Source organism: Somniosus microcephalus, chromosome 27 (genome assembly GCF_052327205.1).
Source record: "Somniosus microcephalus isolate GS21.2 chromosome 27, FLI_Smic_1.0, whole genome shotgun sequence".
NCBI lineage: Eukaryota > Metazoa > Chordata > Chondrichthyes > Squaliformes > Somniosidae > Somniosus > Somniosus microcephalus.
The window spans coordinates 4086876-4112812 of NC_141013.1; the positions used below are offsets into that span (position 1 = coordinate 4086876).

Here is a 25937-nt window from a genome sequence, read left to right on the forward strand (position 1 = left end):
GTCTTAAAACACTCCTGTGAAGCGCCTTGGGATGTTTTACTACATTAAAGGTGCTATATAAATACAAGTTGTTGTTATATTGGTTTTCTATTAGTTAGCAGCTCCTCTGGTCAGTGACCTCACCACAAGGGGCTGGAATGTGGGCTCACACCAGAGCACTGGTCCTGGCCTTAGGGAGGGGTGACCATGGACAGTAGGCACCTACTGTCCCACCGCTGGACAGAGCCTGCACACTGGTAAACAACAACAACTTGTATTTATGCAGCGCCTTTAATGTAGTAAAACGTCCCAAGGCGCTGCACAGGAGCAGAATCAGACAAATAAATTTGACACCGAGTTACATAAGGAGATATTGGGACAGGTGACCAATAGCTTGGTCAAAGGGGTAGGTTTTAAGGAGCAACTTAAAGGAAGGGGAGAGAGGCGGAGAGGTTTAGGGAGGGAATTCCGGAGCTTGGGGCCCAGGCAACTGAAGGCACGGCCGCCAATGGTGGAGCGAAGGAAGTTGGGGGACGCGCTCGAGGCCAGAATTGGAGGAACGCAGAGATGTGGGAGGACTGTGGGGCTGGAGGAGGGTAGAGAGATAGGGAGGAGGGTAGAGAGATAGGGAGGAGGGTAGAGAGATAGGGAGGAGGGTAGAGAGATAGGGAGGAGGGTAGAGAGATAGGGAGGAGGGTAGAGAGATAGGGAGGAGGGTAGAGAGATAGGGAGGAGGTTAGAGAGATAGGGAGCAGGGTAGAGAGATAGGGAGGAGGGTAGAGAGATAGGGAGGAGGTTAGAGAGATAGGGAGGAGGGTAGAGAGATAGGGAGGAGGTTAGAGAGATAGGGAGGAGGGTAGAGAGATAGGGAGGAGGTTAGAGAGATAGGGAGCAGGGTAGAGAGATAGGGAGGAGGGTAGAGAGATAGGGAGGAGGGTAGAGAGATAGGGAGGAGGTTAGAGAGATAGGGAGCAGGGTAGAGAGATAGGGAGGAGGGTAGAGAGATAGGGAGGAGGTTAGAGAGATAGGGAGCAGTGTAGAGAGATAGGGAGGAGGGTAGAGAGATAGGGAGGAGGTTAGAGAGATAGGGAGGAGGTTAGAGAGATAGGGAGGAGGGTAGAGAGATAGGGAGGAGGGTAGAGAGATAGGGAGGAGGGTAGAGAGATAGGGAGGAGGTTAGAGAGATAGGGAGGAGGGTAGAGAGATAGGGAGGAGGGTAGAGAGATAGGGAGGAGGTTAGAGAGATAGGGAGGAGGGTAGAGAGATAGGGAGGAGGGTAGAGAGATAGGGAGGAGGTTAGAGAGATAGGGAGGAGGTTAGAGAGATAGGGAGGAGGTTAGAGAGATAGGGAGGAGGTTAGATAGGGAGGAGGGTAGAGAGATAGGGAGCAGGGTAGAGAGATAGGGAGCAGGGTAGAGAGATAGGGAGGAGGGTAGAGAGATAGGGAGGAGGGTAGAGAGATAGGGAGCAGGGTAGAGAGATAGGGAGGAGGGTAGAGAGATAGGGAGGAGGGTAGAGAGATAGGGAGCAGGGTAGAGAGATAGGGAGGAGGTTAGAGAGATAGGGAGCAGGGTAGAGAGATAGGGAGGAGGTTAGAGAGATAGGGAGCAGGGTAGAGAGATAGGGAGGAGGGTAGAGAGATAGGGAGGAGGGTAGAGAGATAGGGAGCAGGGTAGAGAGATAGGGAGGAGGTTAGAGAGATAGGGAGCAGGGTAGAGAGATAGGGAGGAGGTTAGAGAGATAGGGAGCAGGGTAGAGAGATAGGGAGGAGGGTAGAGAGATAGGGAGGAGGGTAGAGAGATAGGGAGCAGGGTAGAGAGATAGGGAGGAGGGTAGAGAGATAGGGAGGAGGGTAGAGAGATAGGGAGGAGGGTAGAGAGATAGGGAGGAGGTTAGAGAGATAGGGAGCAGGGTAGAGAGATAGGGAGGAGGGTAGAGAGATAGGGAGGAGGTTAGAGAGATAGGGAGGAGGTTAGAGAGATAGGGAGGAGGGTAGAGAGATAGGGAGGAGGTTAGAGAGATAGGGAGGAGGTTAGAGAGATAGGGAGGAGGGTAGAGAGATAGGGAGGAGGTTAGAGAGATAGGGAGGAGGGTAGAGAGATAGGAGGGTAGAGAGATAGGGAGGAGGGTAGAGAGATAGGGAGCAGGGTAGAGAGATAGGGAGGAGGGTAGAGAGATAGGGAGGAGGGTAGAGAGATAGGGAGGAGGGTAGAGAGATAGGGAGGAGGTTAGAGAGATAGGGAGGAGGTTAGAGAGATAGGGAGCAGGGTAGAGAGATAGGGAGGAGGGTAGAGAGATAGGGAGGAGGGTAGAGAGATAGGGAGGAGGGTAGAGAGATAGGGAGGAGGGTAGAGAGATAGGGAGGAGGGTAGAGAGATAGGGAGGAGGGTAGAGAGATAGGGAGGAGGTTAGAGAGATAGGGAGGAGGGTAGAGAGATAGGGAGGAGGTTAGAGAGATAGGGAGGAGGTTAGAGAGATAGGGAGGAGGGTAGAGAGATAGGGAGGAGGTTAGAGAGATAGGGAGGAGGGTAGAGAGATAGGAGGGTAGAGAGATAGGGAGGAGGGTAGAGAGATAGGGAGGAGGGTAGAGAGATAGGGAGGAGGGTAGAGAGATAGGGAGGGGCGAGGAGGCCATCGATGGATTACTGGAGGGGGCGATACTGGAGACTGATTTCTAAAATGTCCCAAATATTCTGCACTCAAGGTCATGTAAATGGTGCTTGTTTTGCAGTATTTGTGAATTCCCTTTGATTCCTTGTGGTAAACCACTGTTGTTGTTGTTGTTGTTGCTGTTGTTGTTACACACTGTTGTACCTATGCATGCCTCAACATGTCTCGGCTGGCTCCACCCACACAGGCCCAGGTATAAAGGTGATTGACCTGCAGCCCCCTGCCTTCTTGGAACCCAGTCAACCACGAGAGGCATGCTCTGTTCTTTGCTAATAAAAGCCTTTAGTTACTCTCTTAACTCTCAGTCTTTTATGGGTAATTGATAGCGCATCAATTTTATTAGCAAAAACAAAATGTCGACATTTGCTGAACAGCAGGCTGCTGCACCAAACGCTGAACAGCAGGCTGCTGCACCAAACGCTGAGCAACAGGAGCTGCTGCGAGCCCTCAGACCAACATGCCTGGACCTAGACCCCCAAGAAGCGGGTTCGGCTACCAAATTCGCGCATTGGCTGCGTTGCTTCGAGGCCTACTTGCAAGCCTCAACTGTGACCCTGGACGAAAACAAGTTGGAAATCCTGGCCTCAAAGGTGAGCCACCAAGTTTATACAATAATCCAGGACGCGACGACCTACGCGGCGGCTATCGGTCTGCTAAAAGGGCAATACGCACGCCCGGTAAATACGGTCTATGCCCGGCACCTCTTAAGATCCCGCAGACAGCAGCCCGGGGAATCGGTGGAGGCCTTCCTACGGGCACTACGGATACTCGGCCGAGACTGTGATTGCAAAGAAGCATCAGCCGCAGCACACACGGAGGGACTGATCCGAGATGCTTTCGTTGCGGGTCTAAGGTCCGACTACTCCCGGCAGAGACTGTTGGAAAAGGGAGAAATGGACCTGAGAAAGGCAGTGTCCCTCGCGCTCTCGCTCGACGCGGCCCACAGGAATATGGACGCCTTCTCCCCTAACCGCTCCGCAACGTGGACGCCACAACCTTGGGTCATGGGACCGCCACCTTCAACTGCTGCTGCGATGTCCAAGGCACAGAAATGTTATTTTTGTGGCCAGGCAAAACACCCCAGAGCATGCTGCCCGGCGAGAAACGCTACCTGCTCCGGCTGCGGGAAGAAAGGACACTATGTCAGCGCCTGCAAAGGTAAAACCGCTAACGCCAGCAGCGCCGCGTGCGAACCGTGGGGGCAACCATCTTGTCCACCATCTTGGGCTCCCCCAGCCGCGTGGGGATCGGGACCATGGGCGCCGCCATTTTGTCCGCCATCTCGGACGTCTCCAACTTCAACCACGGGGGACCCGGACTCAACCACCGCCTCATCTGACGACCACATCGACTCGCTCGACCATACGCTGGCCTCCGTGACGCTGGACCAATCTCTCCCTCATCAACTGTCCAGGTCCATGATGGACATTAAGGTAAACGGCCGCGCCACTACCTGCCTTTTTGACAGCGGGAGCACGGAAAGCTTTATCCACCCCGACACGGTGCGCAGTTACTCTCTCCCAGTCCTGCCGACGCGACATCGGATCTCTTTGGCTTCCAAAGCCCAGTCAGCGGACGTCGGTGGCTACTGTGTAGTGACCCTTTCAGTAAGGGGCACAGAATACAAAAATTTTAAACTCCTGGTCCTGCCCCATCTTTGCGCTGCCGTTCTACTGGGGTTGGATTTTCAGTGCAACCTTAAGAGTGTCACATTAGCGTACGACGGACCCCTCCCCCCACTCACAGTCTGCAGCCAGCAGCTTTTAAATCGCCCGCCGCGCACCATTTGCAGCCTCTCCACCCTTAAAGTCCCCCCCCCCTCCTTGTTCGCTAACCTCACCCGCGACTGTAAGCCCATCGCTACCAAAAGCAGGCGTTACAGTGCCGGGGATAGGAGCTTCATTAAATCCGAGGTAGCAAGACTCCTGAAGGAAGGGATTATTGAAAGTAGCACCAGCCCATGGCGAGCACAAGTGGTGGTAGTGAAGACTGGCGAAAAACAGCGCCTAGTTATTGACTGCAGCCAGACGATCAATCGCTACACCCAGCTAGATGCATACCCACTCCCCCGCATATCTGACATGGTCAATCAGATAGCACAATACCGGGTGTTCTCGACGATTGATCTGAAGTCGGCATACCACCAGCTCCCCATCAGGGCTGGGGACCGCCATTACACAGCTTTTGAAGCTGACGGTCGTCTCTACCACTTCCTCAGAGTTCCCTTCGGCGTCACCAACGGGGTTTCAGTCTTCCAACGGGAGATGGACCGGATGGTCGACTAGAACACGCTCCAGGCCACTTTCCCCTATCTAGACAACGTCACCATCTGCGGCCGCGACCAGCAGGACCATGATGTTAATCTAGAGAAATTCCTCCGTACGGCCCAGCGGCTGAACCTAACATACAACAAGGACAAATGTATGTTTCGTACCAAGCGCCTTGCCATTCTTGGCTGTGTAGTGGAGAACGGAGTCATCGGCCCCGACCCCGACAGGATGCGCCCCCTTATGGAGCTCCCCCTCCCCCACTGCCAAAAAGCACTGAAGAGATGCCTAGGGTTTTTCTCGTACTATGCTCAGTGGGTGCCCAACTATGCGGACAAAGCCAGACCCCTCATCAAGTCCACCTCCTTCCCCCTGACAGCAGAGGCCTGTGCAGCCTTCACTCTCATAAAAGGAGATATTGCGAAGGCCACAATGCACGCAGTGGATGAGTCCATCCCTTTCCAAGTGGAGAGCGACGCATCCGACTTTGCCCTAGCTGCAACCCTTAACCAGGCGGGGAGACCCGTGGCCTTTTTCTCAAGGACCCTCCAGGGCCCCGAGATTCGACACTCCTCTGTCGAAAAGGAGGCCCAGGCCATTGTGGAAGCTGTGCGACATTGGAGGCATTACCTGGCCGGAAAACGATTTACCCTGCTCACTGACCAGCGTTCAGTAGCTTTTATGTTTAATAATAAGCAGAGGGGCAAAATCAAGAACGACAAGATCTTGAGGTGGAGAATCGAACTCTCCACCTACAATTACGATATCTTGTACCGGCCCGGGAAACTCAATGAGCCCCCAGATGCCCTATCACGTGGTACATGCGCCAACGCGCAGGTCGATAGACTGAAGACCCTCCACAATGACCTCTGCCACCCGGGGGTCACCAGGTTTTTTCACTTCATCAAATCCCGTAACCTGCCCTACTCCATCGAGGAGGTCAGGACCATGACCAGGAACTGCCAAATCTGTGCCGAGTGCAAACCGCATTTTTATAGGCCAGACAGAGCAAGCCTGATCAAAGCCACGCGCCCCTTTGAACGGCTGAGCGTCGATTTTAAAGGGCCCCTCCCCTCCTCCGACCGCAATGTGTACTTCCTCAACATAATTGATGAGTACTCCCGTTTCCCGTTTGCCATCCCTTGCTCAGACATGACCAGTACCACGGTCATTAAATGTCTGAATGACCTCTTCGCCTTGTTCGGTTTCCCTAGCTATATTCACAGCGACAGGGGCTCATCCTTTATGAGCGACGAACTCCGGCAGTACCTGCTCTCGAGAGGTATCGCTACAAGCAGGACCACCAGCTACAACCCCCGGGGGAATGGCCAGGTGGAAAGGGAGAATGCGACGGTCTGGAAGGCAGTCCTTTTAAACTATTTGGTGGCCTGGCTGATAGTTATCCCTCAACTAACATCACCAAAGTGGATTAATGGGTCATTTATTAATTTGCTGTGGGGTCCTGCTGTGCCCTAATTGGCTGCTGAATTTGTCTGCAGAACCACAGTGACAACATTTCATTCAATCCATTGGCTATAAAGTGCTTTGGGACATCCTGGGGCCGTAAATGTGCAAATTCTTTATATAACTTCCCCTGTTGCAACGGTCAGCCTTAATAAGTTTTAAAATTCGTTCTCGGGATCCGAGCGTTGCTGGCAAGGCCGGTATTTATTCCCCTGCTCTTTCCCCAGAGACCTGTAAATTTCTCTGCCTCAAGTATTTATCCAATTCCCTTTTGAAAGTTACTATTGAATCTGCTCCCACCGCCCTTTCAGGCAATGCGTTCCAGATCACAACAACTCGCTGCGTAAAAAGATTTCTCCTCATCTCCCCCTCTGTCGTTTTTTGCCAATTACCTTAAATCTGTGTCCTCTGGTTACCGACCCTCCCGCCAATGGGAACAGTTTCTCCTTGTCTACTCTATTGAAACCCCTTCATGATTTTGAACACCTCTATTAAATCTCCCCTTAACCTTCTCTGTTCCAAGGAGAACAAACCCAGCTTCTCCAGTTCATTAACGTTCCAGTAATGGGCGAGCACTCGCGGATGATGTAACCACGGCCCATCCTCTGTGATTGTCCATCAGAGTTACTAATCCAACATGCACGGGCGGCAAGTCTTCACCGACCTGCTTCATGGTCCAATCACAGCACATCGGAATCGGAATCCCAATTCCCTCCCCTGCAAACACTGAGTCTTGTCGAATTGAATTTAAAGCTATTTCATGCAGGCTCAGGTTTGCCAACTCTGGTTGGACATACTCCTGGAAGTGTAATTGACCAGGTACGGTAGCATAGTGGTTATGTTACTGGACTAGTAATCCAGTAAACGTGAGTTCAAATCCCACCATGTGCAGCTGGGGGATTTAAATTCAGTTAATTAAATAAATGTAGCATCAGCAATGGTAACCATGAAACTATCGGATTGCTGTAAAAACCCACCTGGTTCGCTAGTGTACTTTAGGGAAGGAAATCTACCGCCCTTACCCGGTCTGGCCTATATATAACTCCAGACCCACAGCAATGCGGTTGACTCTGATAAAGGCCTCCCAAGCTGTTCAGTTCTATAAGGCAGCTCCCCACCACCTTCTCGAGAGCAATTAGGGATGGGGAATAAATGTCGGCCTTGATGGCGACGCCCACATTCTGTGAAAAAAATGTAATCACATGACCGCCCCCCCCCCCCACACTCTCGCCATTGGCCGTCCGTCCTCGTGATGCCCTGCCCCCACGCTCTCGCCATTGGCCGTCCGTCCTCGTGATGCCCCGCCCCCACGCTCTCACCATTGGCCGTCCATCCTCGCGACGCCCCGCCTTCCCACAACCAATTGGAAAGCGGAAAGACTCTTCATTAGCCGATTGGACGATTCTTCACTTGCAGTCAAACTAGCCTCTTTTCCAGCTCCAATATTTTTTAAACTAATAAACAAAAGTGGTTAAAGAAATTGAAATTTTTTTTTTATTTCAACGCCCCTGTGATTTTTTTCTCCGGGTTTTTTGCTCCCGGCCTTGTCCAGGAGATTATTCTTCAATTCCCGGAGACTCCAGGCCAATCCTGGAGTGTTGGCAACATCTAATTTCATAAGGAGCTTCCTGTTACTTTCTGGAAAAACTGGGAGCACCCACAATTTTATTTCCAAACAAATGAAAGCTTGTAGAAAAACCTGGGTTAAGGAGGATCTGGGCAGTGCCGTGGTTAGTCTACTGACAGCTCACTTCCGAAACCTCAGTTTTAATCCGAAGGGATGAACGTCTCCATTCCCAGAAAGAAACATATTTCATCTCATTAAAACTTATAAAATTCTAACAGGACTAGACAGACTAGATGCAGGAAGGATGTTCCCGATGGCGGGGGAGTCCAGAACCAGGGGTCACAGTCTAAGGATAAGGGGTAAGCCATTTAGGACAGAAATGAGGAGGAATTTCTTCACCCAGAGAGTGGTGAACCTGTGGAATTCTCTACCACAGAAGGCAGTAGAGGCCAATTCATTAAATATATTCAAAAAGGAGTTAGATATATTTCTTAAGGCTAAAGGGATCAAGGGGTATGGGGAGAAGGCAGGGACAGGGTACTGAATTTGGATGATCAGCCATGATCTCATTAAATGGCGGAGCAGGCTCGAGGGGCCGAATGGCCTACTCCTGCTCCTATCTTCTATGTTTCTATCTTTGCTCCACTAGCAATGGCCTGTGCTCGCTGCATAAACTGCACACAAATTAGCACCAGCAATTGTCAATCTCACTCAGAACAGCGGTAGTTATGATGCGGTGTGAGGGAGGGGTTTATTGAGATTGGAGTTAATCCGCAACATCAGGAGAAAAAAGATTTTCCATGCTGTGCTTCAATTAGAAGTAAATAATGTTGAGGTTGTGTAGTGTATGTAACGTTCCACCTTTAAGAGAACTATTTTAAGGGTTGCACTACTTTATCTTGGCTACTGTATACTGTAATACCGGTGGTGACCACACCGGTATATAAGTGCTGTGTAAGGATTTATTGGGCAGATTCGCCCTGACCTTCGAATAGTAAAGTCCTGTTAAAGTTACTCTTGTAGTCTGTGTATTAATTCACCATATAACCCACAGGCTTTACAGGTTGGGTACCCAAAAAGGTAGAAATCGCTCCCTTCCCCAACACTGACGTCCATCCCTCACCTTCACGAGCACTGAATCACCCACAGAGTTTGTAAATTTTTAATAAAAACCACTAGGATTAAGCATTCAATGAGTTAAATTTCAAAAGAATATTGCATTAGAGCAGTTACGGCATTGATGCACCAACCCTTCGCACCGCAACGTCTGAGAGGAGCTTTGGGCTGTGCTTCTTCCTGCTGTTTGAAAGAATTGACCCTGATTGAAGACTCTCCAATATGGTAATACAGGGATATTAACCTTTGTTGATTAAGCCTTTGTCGGCTGCAATGACACAGCTTCAATGAGAAGCTACTGAGCCGACGCCAGTCATTGCATTTTGATGGAAGGGTTGTGTGAAGGCAGCTCGGTGGCGTGGCATGCTGGCATACCAACTCACGGCACCGCCCAACGCCATGACACTGGCTCACGGCCCGCAGCTTCTCACTCAGTGAGTTCTCAATGTCAGACGGTGAGTCATAAGAGAGATGCCAAGTGGTGGGGCGGGGAGAGGATGAGTACATCACCCAGAGGGAGGGAAGGGTAAATCAAACTACCAACCCTCCGCCCTTGGCCAGCTCTAGAGTGGCACTAGAGAGGGTGCAGGTGACCCTCAGGCACTCACTGTCTGCCGGAGGTGCTAAAGAGATGGGGCTGAAATGGCGTATTAATAAACCAATCATGTGTCAGCCGTGGCTCAGTGGGTAGCACACTCCGCGTCAGAAGGTCGTGCCTTCAAGTCCCACTCCAGAGACTTGAACAAAAATCTAGGCTGACGCTCCCAGTGCAGTGCTGAGGGAGTGCTGCACTGTCGGAGGTGCCGTCTTTCAGATGAGATGTTAAACCGAGGCCACGTCTGCCCTCTCAGGTGGACGTAAAAGATCCCACGGCACTTGAAAAAAAAGTAATTGGTAGAAGGATTAAAGGGGAGTCGAGGAGAACTTTTTTCAAGCAGAGAGTGGTGGGGGTCTGGAACTCCCTGCCTGAAAGGGTGGTAGAGGCAGAAACCCTCATCACATTTAAAAAGTACTTGGATATGCAGTTGAAGTGCCGTCACCTACAGGGCTACGGACCAAGAGCTGGAAAGTGGGATTAGGCTGGATCGCTCTTTTTCAGCCGGCGCAGATATGATGGGCCGAATGGCCTCCTTATGTGCCGTAAACTTCTATGATTTTATGATATCTGTGATAATAAAAGCAAGCAACAAGCGGTGTCTCTGCTCGACAAACACTGGCACAGAAAGCATACGTTTACAAATTGCCCAAAGTACCATAAAATCAACGGCTAGCACTTGTCAAGAAGTCAGTTATATTTCTGGAGGCACTGTTTTATTAGCAGATAGTCCGATTGCTGAATTTCTACTCACTGTTCACGCTTCCCACACACCTTAGAGTCAACTCAAGGCTCCACTAACCCGGTTTGAAAGCCTCAAAAAATTGACATGAAGTAGAAACACAGAGCACCAGATTTTATGGCACTAGAGCGAAATATAAGACGACAATGGAACAGTGTTATTAAACAATAATGGGCCAGATATTGCTGGAAAAAATAACAGCGCGAGAACGACGCACTCGGTTATCGATGCGCAATTCGGCCAGCAACATGAGGCGAGGGAGAGATACCCCGTGAATTACGAATCGTCACGGGTTGCTGGACGATTTGCGCCGCTCGGCCGTCAGCTTCTCAAAAACGGCATCTCGCCCTCCACCTCCCCGTGAGTTTCATGAAGTTGCTGCATTTGTACATTAATCGCCCATTAAACTCGCCACAGAAAGGCATGTCTAGTAGTTAACAGTGTAAGTACCCTTTTAATGGCATTGTGGCGGAGCCACCAAAGGACTCAGATCGTTTGTACATAATTCCTTTAACAACATGTTAGCTACAGTCTGAGTCTGTATCTTTATTTATGCTGTTTAACTGTACAGAGTGTGGTTGCTTTAACAGCGCGGCTAAAACGTGATGACGTCACGCCGTTCATCACGTGATCCCCCACTGGCGGGAAAACGTGATGAAGTCATGACATCAGCCACGGGACCGCCCGAGCAGCCCTCGTGGAGCCTCCAGAGAGAGCAGACCTACATTCGATGTTATCCTGCAGTTTCTTGTTAAAGCCTGTTTGTTTCATTAAAGTTCATTTTGTTTGATTGCCTGAGTAGAACTCAGTCTTTTAGTTAGGAACCCACGTTCCTACAGCATGATAATTGTTAATGACTGCTAATCAACCTCTCTGGCCCAGAAAGTGAACAATTAAAAGTGTGGAGTCTCATTCCTTCAGGTTGTGAATTGTTTTAGGAGATTTTTTAAAAAGTCAAATTTTAATGTTCTTTTTTTCTTATTTTCCTTTCGGTCTCTTTATTTTATCTCTTTCTCGTAATCCAATCTTTCTTGCCCTTTCTTTATTTTTCTGCCTGGACCTGATTTGACATTGAATTCACCCGATTTCCTTCTCAGTCCTTCCTCTGTTTATTTCTCAGTCCTTTAATCGCAGTGGTGAAGGAGATACACTGTTTGTCCCGTCGTTCATCCGAGTTCCAGATGTCCTGTTGCGTTCTTTATCAACTCAAAATTCCAGCAACTTTGTAGGCAAAGCATTTTTAAAAACTTAAGCGCACACAAACAAGTCTAACTGGGGCGCGCCGCGAGATGCCCCACTCCAGCAAAATCTGGCCCAATATCATGACTATTCCCTTTGAAGACCCAGCCTGTTCTTCAGCCTTGCATGCAGTCAATTTAGGACTAAGTCTCATTGAGTACAACAATAGCCTTTGTGCGTGCAGAAGAGAACAGGCTGCCTCTTCGTGCGTGGGCTGGCTTCTCCGTAAAGTATCACCTCTTCCACTTTTATTTTCCATTGCTCCTTAACAGTGGAGGTCATCTAATCGAGGTGTTTGAGACGATTATAAAGGATTTGATAGGGTAGAAAGAAACTATTTCCTCTGGTGGGGGGAGTCCAGAACAAGGGGGCATGACCTTAAAATTAGAGCCAGGCCGTTCAGGGGTGATGTCAGGAAGCACTTCTTCACACAAAGGGTTAGTGGAAATCTGGAACTCTCTCCCCCCGCAAAAACGTTGTTGAGGCTGGGGGGTCAATTGAAAATGTCAAAACTGCGATTGATAGATTTTTGTTGGGCGAGGGTATTAACAGAACCAAGACGGGTAAATGGAGTGAAGATCCAGATCAGTCATGATCTAATTGAATGGCGGAACAGACTCGAGGGGTTGAATGGCCTCCTCCTGTTCCTATGGCTGACAGTACAATGGCAGCGAGGACCTACTGTTCCAGCCATGAGAAAGGATACAGCACGGTGAAGAATCATGGCTGATAGCAGCACCATTCTACGTGGCAATTCTTCAACAAATTCTGTTATGAGCATATAAAAGGGGAAGAGATCCTGTGGAAAAAAGCCAGGGCACAAGTTACAGTCTGGCAATGCTATACTACTGCCCAACAGCATCTCCCAGAACCTACCCTCTGCTTGTCAGGGTCCACAAACCTGATTCCGAAGTAGTCCTTTTCTAGCAGGTTCATGTGATGGCAGAGGAGATCTATGAGATAGAGGCCTTTAGCATCCCGCTGTAAAAAAAAACAAGTTTAATGAGTTTAATTCACATTGAATTTACTCGTGCAGAGGCTTCATTTTCAAACATGCAGCAATTAAAAACACAAGGAATAGGAGCAGGAGTCGGCCATTTGGCCCCTCGAGCCAACTCCGCCATTCATTAAGATCATGGCTGATCTTCGACCTCAGCTCCACTTTCCTGCACTATCCCATATCCCTTGATTCCCTTAATAACCAAATATCTATCGATCCCTGTCTTGAATATACTCAACGACTGAGCCTCCACAGCCCTCTGGGGTAGAGAATTCCAAAGATTCACCACCCTCTGAGTGAAGAAATGTCTCCTCATCTCAGTCCTAAATGTCCGACCCCTTATTCTGAGACTGTGACCCCTGGTTCTAGACTCCCCAGCCAGGGGAAACATCCTCCCTACATCTACCCTGTCAAGCCCTGTAAGAAACAGAGAGTAGGAATAAATGGGTCTTTTTTGGGGTGGCAGGTGGTGACTAGTGGGGTACCACAGGGATCAGTGCTTGGGCCCCAGCTATTCACAATATATATCAATGATTTGGATGAGGGAACCAAATGTAATATTTCCAAGTTTGGTGACGACACGAAACTAGGTGGGATTGGGAGTTGTGAGGAGGATGCAAAGAGGCTTCAAGACGATTTAGACAAGTTGAGTGAGTGGGCAAATACATGGCAGATGCAGTATAACGTGGATAAATGTGAAGTTATCCACTTCAGTAGGAAAAACAGAAAGCCAGAGTATTATTTAAATGGTGATAGATTGGGGAATGTTGATGTACAAAGGGAACTGGATGTCCTTGTACACCAGTCACTGAAAGCAAACATGCAGGTGCAGCAAGCAGTTAGGTAGGCAAATGGTATGTTGGCCTTCATTGCAAGAGGATTTGAGTACAGGAGCAAGGATGTCTTACTACAGTTATACAGGGCCTTGGTGAGACCACACCTGGAGTACTGTGTGCAGTTTTGGCCTCCTTACCTAAGAACTACTTGCCATAGAGGGAGTGCAGCGAAGATTCACCAGACTGATTCCTGGGATGGCAGGACTGTTGTATGAGGAGAGATTGGGTCGACTAGGCCTGTATTCACTAGAGTTTAGAAGAATGAGAGGGGATCTCATTGCAACATATAAAATTCTGACAGGGCTAGACAGACTGGATGCAGGGAGGATGTTTCCCCTGGCTGGGGGGGGGGGGTGGGCGTCTAGAACCAGGGGTCACAGTCTCAGAATAAGGGGTCGGCCATTTAGGACTGAGATGAGGAGAAATTTCTTCACTCAGAGGGTGGTGAACCTGTTGAATTCTCTACCACAGAAGGCTGTGGAGGCCAAGTCACTGAATATATTTAAGAAGGAGATAGATAGATTTCTAGACACAAAAGCCATCAAGGGGTATGGGGCGAGAGCGGGAATATGGTATTGTGGTGATTATTCTTTATGTTTAGTAAGAAGTATTGTGATTGGTTGTTTGTTTCCTGCCTTGGGATATATGCTGTAATCTCATTGGTAGTTGATGTCATGTGATTTGTGGTGGCCATCTTAAATTCAGTTCTTTCCAGCCTTTAGTTGGGACTGGGTGTTGAAGATGTGCTACCGGATTTTTAAGTTAATAAAGCCTAGATTAGAAAGGCAAATCTATTCTTTATTTCAATTTATTAACTTTATGTCAGAATGGAGCGATATCTTCAACCAGAACGATTCAATGCTGACCCTAATTCTGCAGGAGTGGATGATAAATGGAAACATTGATATTGTACATTTAAAAACTTTTTGGGCGTGTTGGATCAAGAGTCTCTAAATAAGCTGAATATGCTGATCAACTACATTGCTCCGGATGTGTATAAGTATATTTTGGACTGTTTTCTTACTATTCTAATTGGATTGCAAATTTTTCACAGAAGATCCGGCCTCTTATTCGGGTTACGACATATCCTCTATCATGGGAGGCCAGGACGTGTTTTGATCATTTTAAAAAGGATATCCTTGGAGCAGTTGTGCATTCTATTGACGAGCAGGTTCCTTTTGTGATTGAGACGGACGCTTCTGATTTTGCAATTGGGGCTACTCTGAACCAAAATGGGAGACCTGTGGCCTTTTTCTCACGTACCTTGAACAATAGTGAAAAAAGGCATTCTTCAATAGAGAAAGAGGCGTATGCAATAGTAGAAGCACTGCGTAAATGGAGACATTTTTATCGGGGCGACATTTTACGTTGGTAACTGATCAAAAGTCTGTGTCCTTTATGTTTGATGTCAAACATTTTGGAAAGATTAAGAATGATAAAATAATGAGGTGGAGGATTGAGTTGGCATGTTACCATTTTGATATAGTTTATCGTCCGGGGAAGGATAATGTTGCTGCTGATGCGCTGTCGAGGGCTTATTGTTCTGTGATTCACGGAGATACGCTTATTAATCTTCACAATGCCTTATGCCATCCTGGGGTTACGAGGATGATACACTTCGTACGCAGTAAGAATTTGCCCTTTTCAGTTGAAGACGTCAAGCGGATGACTTCATCATGTTCTATCTGTGCTCGGTGTAAACCGAATTTCTTTAAGACTCAACGAGCTCATCTTATAAAGGCTACTTCTCCTTTTGAACGTTTGAGCGTCGATTTCAAGGGGCCTCTTCCTTCAACTACTCAAAACCGATATATATTTACTGTTGTGGATGAGTTTTCAAGGTTCCCTTTTGCTTTTCCTTGCGCAGATGTATCAGCTGCTACAGTTATCAAATGTCTGACTCAACTTTTTGTCATCTTTGGGATGCCTGCGTATATCCATTCGGATCAGGGAAGTTCTTTTATGTCTTCCCAGTTGAAGGAATACTTTCAGAGTCGGGGAATTTCTACTAGCAGAACTACCCCGTATAATCCCCAGGGTAATGGACAGTGCGAACGATACAATGGGGTGATCTGGAAGGCAGTTATGTTGGCTTTGACATCCCGGAACCTTAAGAATACACAGTGGGAAATGGTACTGCCTGATGCCCTGCATTCCATTAGATCATTGCTTTCAACGGCTACTAATGTGACCCCCCATGAAAGGCTCTTTAACTATCCGCGGAGATCTACTACAGGATATTCGGTACCTTCATGGCTTACTATGCAGGGACCTGTGCTGCTTTGACGCCATGTTAGATTGTCAAAATATGATCCTTTAGTGGAGGAGGTGGAGCTGTTGGAGGCAAATTCCCAATATGCTCATATTCGATTCCAAGATGGGAAAGAAAGTACCGTTTCAATTAAAGACTTGGCTCCTTGTGGTGGCCAGCCCTCTTCTGAGGATATTAACAATAGTCATGATTCAGATAATGTGGATGCTGTTACAGATACTACGAATATTTCCAATCCGACGGCAGATAATTATACTTCTATTAGTCAGCCCTCGATGGATGTTCATGACCGTCCCAGTTTACCTCCTGATGGGATTTCTAATCCGGAAACCGTTGAAAATCGGGATATGGATAACCTTCCTGCAGAAGATACTTCTGTGTCTCCTGGTGTGGGAGGGCAAGGAATTTCACCAAGGTTAAGAAGGTCGACACGAACAAGATATCCGGTCGACCGATTGAAAATGGACTTTTAAATTGATAGTAATGTTTTAAAATTGTTGAAATATTATATTATATTGTTTTAGTTGAGAGATACTTAATACTTATGTGCAATGTTACTATTTGTTGTTGCTCACTTAGTATTGTGTCATGTTGAATAGTTTTATTTTGTCTGTGCATAGTTTTAGTTGTAAATAATTAATTATAAATTGTAAAGGTTATTTAGGTTGGAGTATATTTTAAAAGGAGGGGTGAATGTGGTGATTATTCTTTATGTTTAGTAAGAAGTATTGTGATTGGTTGTTTGTTTCCTGCCTTGGGATATATGCTGTAATCTCATTGGTAGTTGATGTCATGTGATTTGTGGTGGCCATCTTAAATTCAGTTCTTTCCAGCCTTTAGTTGGGACTGGGTGTTGAAGATGTGCTACCGGATTTTTAAGTTAATAAAGCCTAGATTAGAAAGGCAAATCTATTCTTTATTTCAGGTATTGAGATAGAGGATCAGCCATAATCATATTGAATGGCGCAGCAGGCTCGAAGGGCCGAATGGCCGACTCCTGCTCCTATTTTTCTATGTTTCTATATAAATTTTGCATGTTTCAATGAGATCACCTCTCATTCTCCTAAATTCTACAGAATATTCTACTCAATCTCTCAATGTAATTGAAATCTCTTCATAATTCTTTTCTTGTTTTCACACCTAATCAAGGTCTGGTTGGTGGGGGAGCTCGGCAGAAGGTACTTAACAATAATAATGTCACTGTATCCAACAGGAATGATATACTGCCTGCTTTATCCAACTTAATCAATGAGTGAGTGAATCCACGAGAGAAACACGCCTAAAAACAGAAAGTAGGAATGTCATGGCGCCGTTGCAGATAGCGAGATGGCAAGCTGGGAGTGACAGGATTCCAGATGAACAAGCTGTTCTGTTGGAGCCTCGGAGTTATTGAATATCCCAAGGGTCGAATTACCATCAACATGAATAACTTGGTCAACGTAATGACCACAGAGTCCTTAAAATGTCGCATTAGATTTGGCTGTAACACAGGAGAACATGGCGTGCAATTTACGTGATCTAACAAGAGCTCCTTGGACAAGAGGGCAAAAAGACGAGAAGTTGAACCAACTCGTCGGCAGTCCCACTAATGAGACCCGCCTGGCATCCAAAGAGAGAGGAAGGAAAACAAATCAATGGAAATTCTGGATAAGGGTTTGATAAATGTTAAGGACGATTCTGCTCAAACTGACAACATTTGCTGGTTGAGTTGTTTGAGCGTCTCTGTACAAGTAAATGGATCTGGAGGGTTGCTAACGAGCATTCATTCTGTCACTTCAATGCCGGACCCATGCTCATTTGCAGAATGCGTTCCGACACACACACACACACACACACACATGGCCAGGAACTGACGGTAAAAATAGGCCGTCTGGATCAACGGGCATAAAGAGCCAGAGTGCCCCAAGAGTTTGCCGAGTGTACGCTCCCTCTCTACACGTCAGAGGCGCTGGATTCAGCAATCAGCTCGCAAAAACTAACAGGCGGCAGTCATTTCATAGAAACATAGAAGACAGGAGCAGGAGGAGGCAATTCGGCTCCTCGAGCCTGTTCCGCCATTTAATGAGATCATGGCTGATCATCCAAATTCAGTACCCTGTGACGTAAAAGCTCACTACGCACTTGGTTTGAGTATAAAGCAAGGCTTTAATCAACTTGTTTCAGAACATGGAGGTCTAGTTGTACTTCACTAGCTCCTTGTCTTACAAAATGTCCCTGGAAAAACTGGGCCCACGTCCAAGTATTTATACTCCTTGGATGGCACCACCAGCTGGCCGTCCAGTGTTATTTCATGAGTAGATTCTTTACGATGATGAGATTTATAACACCCTGTCCCTGCTTTCTCCCCATATCCCTTGATCCCTTTAGCCTTAAGAAATATATCTAACTCCTTCTTGAATATATTTAATGAATTGGCCTCAGCTGCCTTCTGTGGTAGAGAATTCCACAGGTTCACCACTCTCTGGGTGAAGAAATTCCTCCTCATCTCAGTCCTAAATGGCTTACCCCTTATCCTTAGACTGTGATCCCTGGTTCTGGACTCCCCCACCATCGAGAACATCCTTCCTGCATCTAGTCTGTCTAGTCCTGTAAGAATCTTATAAGTTTCAATGAGATCCCCTCTCATTCTTCTAAACTCTAGCAAATATAAGCCTAATCGACCCAATCGCTCCTCATACGTCATTCCTGCCATCGCTACACTCCCTCCATGGCAAGAACATCATTCCTCAGATAAGGCGACCAAAACTGCACACAATACTCAAGGTGTGGTCTCACCAAGGCCCTGTACAATTGCAGCAAGACGTCCTTGCTCCTGTACTCAAATCCTCTCGCTATGAAGGCCAACATACCATTTGCCTTCTTAACTGCCTGCTGCACCTGCATGCTTACCTTCAGCGACTGGTGCACAAGGACACCCAGGTCTCTTTGCACTTCCCCTTCTCCCAATCTCTTGCCGTTCAGATAATAATCTGCCTTCCTGTTTTTGCCACCGAAGTGGATAACCTCACATTTATCTGCCATGCATCTGCCCAATCACCCAACCTGTCCAAATCATACTGGAGTTTCTCAGCATCCTCCTCACAGCATACACGCTCACCCGGCTTTGTGTCGTCTGCAAACTTGGGGATATTACATCTAGTTCCCTCGTCTAGATCATTAATATATATTGTGAATAGCTGGGGTCCTAGCACCGATCCCTGCAGTACCCCACTAGTCACTGCCTGCCACTCGGAAAAAGACCCGTTTATTCCAACTCTTTGCTTCCTGTCTGCCAACCAGTTCTCTATCCAAGTCAGTACCTTACCCCCAATCCCATGTGCTTTAACTTTACACGCCAATCTCTTATGCGGGACCTTATTGAAAGCCTTCTGAAAGTCCAAATACACCACATCCACTGGTTCTCTCTTATCTATTCTACCAGTTACATCCTCAAAAAATTCCAGTAGATTAGTCAAGCACGTTTTACCTTTTGTAAATCCATGTTGACTTTGTCCGATCCTGTCACTGTTTCCAAGTACTCTGCTATTACATCTTTTATAATGGACTCTAGCATTTTCCCCACTACCGATGTCAGGCTTACCGGTCTGTAATTCCCCGTTTTCTCTCTACCACCTTTTTTGAATAGTGGGGTAACATTAGCTACCCTCCAATCCATGGGTACTGTTCCAGAGTCTATAGAATTTTGGAAGATGACCAGCAATGCATCTACTATTTCTAGGGCCACTTCCTTAAGTACCCTAGGATGTAGATTATCAGGCCCTGGGGATTTATCGGCCTTCAATCCCGTCAATTTCCCCAACACTATTTCCCTACAAATACTGATTTCATTCAGTTCCTCCCTCTCATTAGACCCTATGTTCCCCGACATCTCTGGGAGGTTATTTGTGTCCTCCTTTGTGAAGACAGAACCAAAGTATGTATTTAATTGGTCAGCCATTTCTTTGTTCCCCATTATAAATTCCCCTGATTCTGACTGCAAGGGACCTACGCTTGACTTCACCAATGGCTGCACAATGTTTTTTTGAACATCCTGAGGTTGTGAAAGGTGCTGTAGAAATGCGAGTTCATTAATAGCGGTCGAAATGTCTTCTATTAGATAGAAGGTACACACACTCTAATATAACAGATGCTTGAATATGATCAATATATTGATGTGGAGAGTACCAAACATCGTCTCTCAGGTCTGCCCATGGTGTCAGCGCCACACTTTTCCTTGACAAACAGCTTGCCTTTTCCGCAGGCCGGCTGTATATAAAACCAAAGCATCACTGGGCCCGGACAGGAAATTAGATTTGATGCTGGAATGGCGAGCTGGCAGTGGAGTGAAGAATCTGCTGCCAGGGCTGTGCTGACTTTCACCGTGCCCCTGGGATTTATGGAGCACAGACGAAACATCAGCAGCATTTCAGGTGAAGACAAATAACCTTCAGAGACTGCTCCTGCTTGCTGGCAGCGCGAAATAAAATATTCACAGCGTTGGAGGGTCTTAAACGCGCATATATAGGCCCCGAACTTAACTCCCCCTCAGCCCCCTCCCCGCGAGGTGGATACTGGACCGCGGGGGGCGGGGGGGTAAATAAAGTGTGGGCAGTTACTTACCCCGTCTGCTCTCTCAGGTGGACGTAAAAGATCCCATGGCACTATTGTGATGAAATATATGCCTTCATCAGCCTATGTGTTTTACCTGTGTGTTTCACCTGCTTGTATTGTGTGAAACGCCCCCTTTTGTTCCTATTGTGTGTATTGGCTGCGCCCCTGTCTTTTGCCATATAAAGGTCTCAGGAGCTGGATGAGTCATTCCTACCAGACGCCCGATGTGGGAAGACCCGTAATGCTGCTATGTTCTTAGTGATTACACAGGGATCTGTCCTGGGCCCCCAGCTGTTCACAATTTACATTAATGACCTGGATCAGGGAGTCGGATGCAGCATTTCCAAATTTGCAGACGACACTAAACTAGGAGGGGGGGTGGGCTCAGAGGAAGAGACCAGGAAGCTCCAGAGCGATTTGGACAGACTGGGCGATTGGGCGGATAAATGGCAGATGCACTATAATGTGGACAAGTGCGAAGTTATCCACCTTGGGTGCAGGAACGGGAGGGCAAATTATTATTTAAATGGCAATAGATTGGGAGAGGGGGAAGTACAGAGAGACCTGGGTGTTCTTGTACACCAGTCACTGAAGGCGAGCATGCAGGTGCAACAGGCGGTCAAGAAGGCAAACGGTATGCTGGCCTTCATAGCAAAAGGGTTAGAATACAGGAACAGGGATACCTTGCTGCAGCTGTACAGGGCACTGGTGAGACCACACCTCGAGTACTGTGTACAGTTTTGGTCGCCTCATCTGAGAAAGGATGTTCTTGCCATGGAGGGGGTGCAGCGGCGATTCACCAGGCTGATACCAGGAATGGCGGGAATGACCTATGAGGAGAGACTATGTAGTTTAGGGATGTACACACTGGAGTTTAGAAGATTGAGAGGGGACCTCATAGAAGTGTATAAAATTCTGACAGGTCTAGACAGACTGGATGCAGAAGGAATGTTTCCCTTGGCGGGTGAGAACAGAACTAGAGGACATAATTTAAGGATAAGGGCTAAACCATTTAGGACAGAGATGAGGGGGAATTTCTTCACTCAGAGAGTGGTGAACCTGTGGAACTCATTGCCACAGAGGGCAGTGTACGCCAGCTCATTAAATATATTTAAGAGGGAATTAGATATATTTCTACGGGCAAAAGGGGTTAAGGGTTACGGAGAGAAGGCGGGGACGGGATACTGAATTAAAGGATCAGCCATGATCTCATTGAATGGCGGAGCAGGCACGAAGGGCCGAATGGCCTACTCCTGCTCCTATCTTCTATGTATCTATGTAAAAGCCTTAGTTGAATCCTTTAAATTCCTTGTCTTTGAGTTATTGAAGGCACATCAACTATTTCGAAGAAGAGCAGGGGAGACAATCCCCGGTGTCCTGGGGCTAATATCTGTCCCTCAAACATAACAAACCAGATTATCTGCTCATTATCACATTGCTGTTTGTGGGAGCTTGCTATGCGCAAATTGGCTGCTGCGTTTCCCACATTACAACAGTGACTACACTTCAAAATGTATTTCATTGGCTGTAAAGCGCTTTGGGACGTCCGGTGGTCGTGAAAGGCGCGATGTAAATGCAAATCTTTCTTTCTTGTCTTTCTCTGATCTCGCCGTGTCCCGATATTAACCTGCTCTCGTGAGCGGGCAGGCGGGAGCGGTGAGGCAGCGGGATCCAACTTTAAATATGCCGACAGCACCATCAGGAATCGACTGGAATTTCAGTCGGAGGCCTGAGGGGACGCGGGGTGGGGGGGTTGGGGGGAGGTGGCTGGGGGAGAGTGACAGCTTCACCCCTGCCCCCCCAGGCCAGAGCTTCCGGGTGGTCGACCCTTGACCACAAGAGGCCCAGGCAGGTAAGGTTTAAATTTTAGTGTAGGTTCCCCTGTGAGCCAAGAGGTGCACGAGTGCCCCCTCCAACCCCCTCCCCTCTGGGCCTCACAGGAAACACTTGGGGCTCCCGGCACCCCCCCCCATCACGTCCAGAGTCCCCTCCCCTCACCACTTCTCTGACCATCCCCGCGAGCCCCTGGCTGCGGCCAGCAGCCACCGTATCCCCACACCTCCGCTCTCCCACCGGCCCTGGGCTGGATCAGGACGGGTTCGGGCAGGAGTCAGAGAAGATTTATGGAAATGAGGTGCGGCCGGATCTCCATGTCCTCCGAACTCGCCGCCCGATTCGGGGCTCGCGCTCAACACCCTCCCCCATTGAAATCGGGGCCTGTAGAGTCCTCATGTGGCAAGTTCATGATCCAAAACCGTCAAGTCCTAAGCAAAGGCTGGGAACCTTCCCACAATGTGGATGCAAGAATCACAGAGCAAGCTCCTCCTCAGCCCTGCCTTCCTCCTAGTGATGGGTTCCCAGGTGAAGGACCAAAGCTCATCACTCAGGACACCACCAAGTTTGAATCATAGAATCTCACAGCACAGGAGGAGGCCATTCAGCCCATCGTGCCTGTGCCGGCTCTTTGGTAGAGCTCTCCAATTAGTCCCACTCCCTCCACCCTGTTCCCACAGCCCTGTATGTTTTTTCCCTTCAAGTATTTATCCAATTCCCTTTTGAAAGTTACTGTTGAATCTGCTTCCCCCGCCCTTTCAGGCAGCGCGTTCCAGATCACAACAACTCGCTGTGTAAAAAAATTCTCCTCATCTCCCCTCTGGTTCTTTTGCCGATGATCTTCAATCGGTGATGCAGAAGTGTGAACAGGATAGTCTATTAGGAGCTTAAGGGGAGCAAGAGAGGAAAGTTTAGCGAAGTGATGACTATTATAATAGGAAAAGAAAAAGAAAGACTTGCATTTCAACAGCGCCCTTCACGACCACCGGACGTCCCAAAGCACTTTACAGCCAATGAAGTACTTTTGAAGTGTGGTCACTGTTGTAAATTAGGAAATGCGGCAGCCAATTTGCGCACAGCAAGCTCCCACAAACAGCAATGTGATAATGATCAGATCATCTATTTTTTAGTGATGTTGATTGAGGGATAAATATTGGTCCCAGGACACCGGGGAGAACTCCCCTGCTCTTCTTCGAAATAGTGCCGTGGGATCTTTTACATTCACCTGAGAGAGCAGACGGGGCCTCGGTTTAAAGTCTCATCCGAAAGACGGCACCTCCGACAATGCAGCACTCCCTCAGCACTGCACTGGGAGTGTCAGCCTGGATTTATGTGCTCAAGTCTCTGGAGTGGGACTGTGAACCCACAACCTTCTGACTCCGAGTCGAGGGGGCTGCCCACTGAGCCATGGCTGGTAAAACAAGAAGACAACAGCAGAGGCTGGCTGTAGATCGTGGGATAGAAATTCGGGATGCACGGGGGCACCGGGATCGATCGCCGCGCCTGAATGGTGAGGCCTGAGCTGCCCCGATATTGGGCCTCGGGCCTTTTTTCCATCGAACCGGTCTGGCGCAAAAAAACAGGCGGTGAAGTGTCAACGAAGATTGGGCCGGGGCGGGGGGGGTAGATCGGAGGCTGGGGGAGGGAGCGTTAGATCGGAGGCTGGGGGGGGGCAGGAGATGGGCGGCTGGGGGGGGACGGGGGATCAGAGGCTGGGGGGGGGGGCGGTAGATCGGAGGCTGGGGGGAGGGGGCGGTAGATCGGAGGCTGGGGGGGCGGGAGATTGGAGGCTGGGGGAGGGGGCGATAGATCGGAGGCTGGGGGGGCGGTAGATCAGAGGCTGGGGGAGGGGCGGTAGATTGGAGGCTGGGGGAGGGGGGCAGTAGATCGGAGGCTGGGGGGGCGGGAGATCGGAGGCTGGGGGAGGGGGCGATAGATCAGAGGCTGGGGGGGTCGATAGATCGGAGGCTGGGGGAGGGGGCGGTAGATCGGAGGCTGGGGGGAGGGGGGCGGTAGATTGGAGGCTGGGGGGGCGGGAGATCGGAGGCTGGGGGAGGGGGCGGTAGATCGGAGGCTGGGGGGGCGGTAGATCGGAGGCTGGGGGAGGGGGAGATCGGAGGCTGGGGGAGGGGGTGGTAGATCGGAGGCTGGGGGAGGGGGCGGTAGATCGGAGGCTTGGGGGGCGGGAGATCGGAGGCTGGGGGGAGGGGGCGGTAGATCGGAGGCTGGAGGGGGCGGTAGATCGGAGGCTGGGGGGAAGGGGGGCGGGAGATCGGAGGCTGGGGGGTGGCGGTAGATTGGAGGCTGGGGGGCGGTAGGTCGGAGGCTGGGGGAGGGTGCAGTAGATCGGAGGCTGGGGGGGCGATAGATCGGAGGCTGGGGGAGGGGGAGATCGGAGGCTGGGGGAGGGGGTGGGGGCGGGAGATCGGAGGCTAGTGGGAGGGGAGTGGGAGATCGGAGGCTGGGGGCTGGGCGAGCGGATGGAGGGGGTTGGTGGGGAGGGCGGAGGGGGGCGGGAGAGGTGTGTGTGGCAGCCTCATTCTATAAATACGGAGACGAGAAGTGCATTCCTGCTCCTCCTGGCTCCACATTCAGGCAAGTATATTATAAACACTAACTCTGTTGGCTGCGGCCTGCAGTGGTCCCTTTAAGGAGCCGCCCGTTAGTTCGGGTGCAGACCTGGTTTCTGAGTGCGATGGAGCTGGCCGCTTCAGGGCGAACCGATCTCGCAGTGGGGGCCCCAAACCGCCGTGGGGTCTCTTACTGGCAGGTGCAAGGGAATTATCGCCCGTTTCAGGCGGGAGTTACTGTGCGCCGGTTTTTTTTCCTTTCCCAATATGGCGGGCGGCACACTTCTGACGGGAACTATGCACGTGGCTCCTGCCCGCCATATTGGGGCTCAGCAGGCTTTGTTAGCGCCTGAAAAAGGTGGGTTGTGCGGCCGAATTTCATAGGCCCAAAGGTCTCCTCCGCTCTCGGCCACAGCAATAGACCATTCTGAGAGTGCGGGACGAGGGACAGGTCTTCAAAAAAAAAGACATAGAAACATAGAAAATAGGAGCAGGAGTCGGCCATTCGGCCCCTCGAGCCTGCTCCGCCATTCAATGGGATCATGGCTGATCATCCAAATTCAGTACCCTGTCCCTGCCTTCTCCCCATATCCCTTGATCCCATGAGCCTTAAGAAATATATCTAACTCCTTCTTGAATATATTTAATGAATTGGCCTCAACTGCCTTCTGTGGTAGAGAATTCCACAGGTTCACCACTCTCTGGGTGAATAAATTCCTCCTCATCTCTGTCCTAAATGGCTTACCCCTTATCCTTAGACTGTGACCCCTGGTTCTGGACTCCCCCGACCATCGGGAACATCCTTCCTGCATCTAGTCTGTCTAGTCCTGTTAGAATTTTATAAGTTTCAATGAGATCCCCTCTCATTCTTCTAAACTCCAGCCAAGACAGCCAATTACTGCGTTTTCCTCAAGTGCGAATGTATTCCAAGACTTAATGTTGATTGAGGAATGTGACAGGTTAGCACGTTGAAGACAGTCAACCGAACGGAACTTGTGGAAAGTGAACCTCTGGCCTTTCACTAAAACCAATGGGTTACTGACGTGACTCGGGCCCACGAGGAACAGGCCTCATTACAATTCATCAGCATCACTGCAGCTTGACACACAGGGTGCGGACTCAGTGCATCGCGGCTCAAACGCTACAGTCATGTTATCTTTGTGGGGTGAATGAATTGTGTGTATCTGAGCTCTTTAC

The 25937-nt window shown here is 49.0% G+C and overlaps 1 protein-coding gene across 3 annotated transcripts in view; it reads right to left on the minus strand.

The window, feature by feature from the left end:
* frmd5a (FERM domain containing 5a) overlaps positions 1 to 25937 on the minus strand; it is a 276610-nt gene that overhangs the window by 123258 nt on the left and 127415 nt on the right. For 2 of the 3 annotated variants that reach the window (XM_085968386.1, XM_085968385.1), the window contains exon 2: positions 12516 to 12620. In XM_085968386.1, the coding sequence (XP_085824512.1) occupies positions 12516 to 12620 (105 nt within the window). Of the gene's footprint in view, positions 1 to 12515; positions 12624 to 25937 lie in introns of those variants that run through there. The other variant, XM_085968387.1, reaches the window with a different exon arrangement.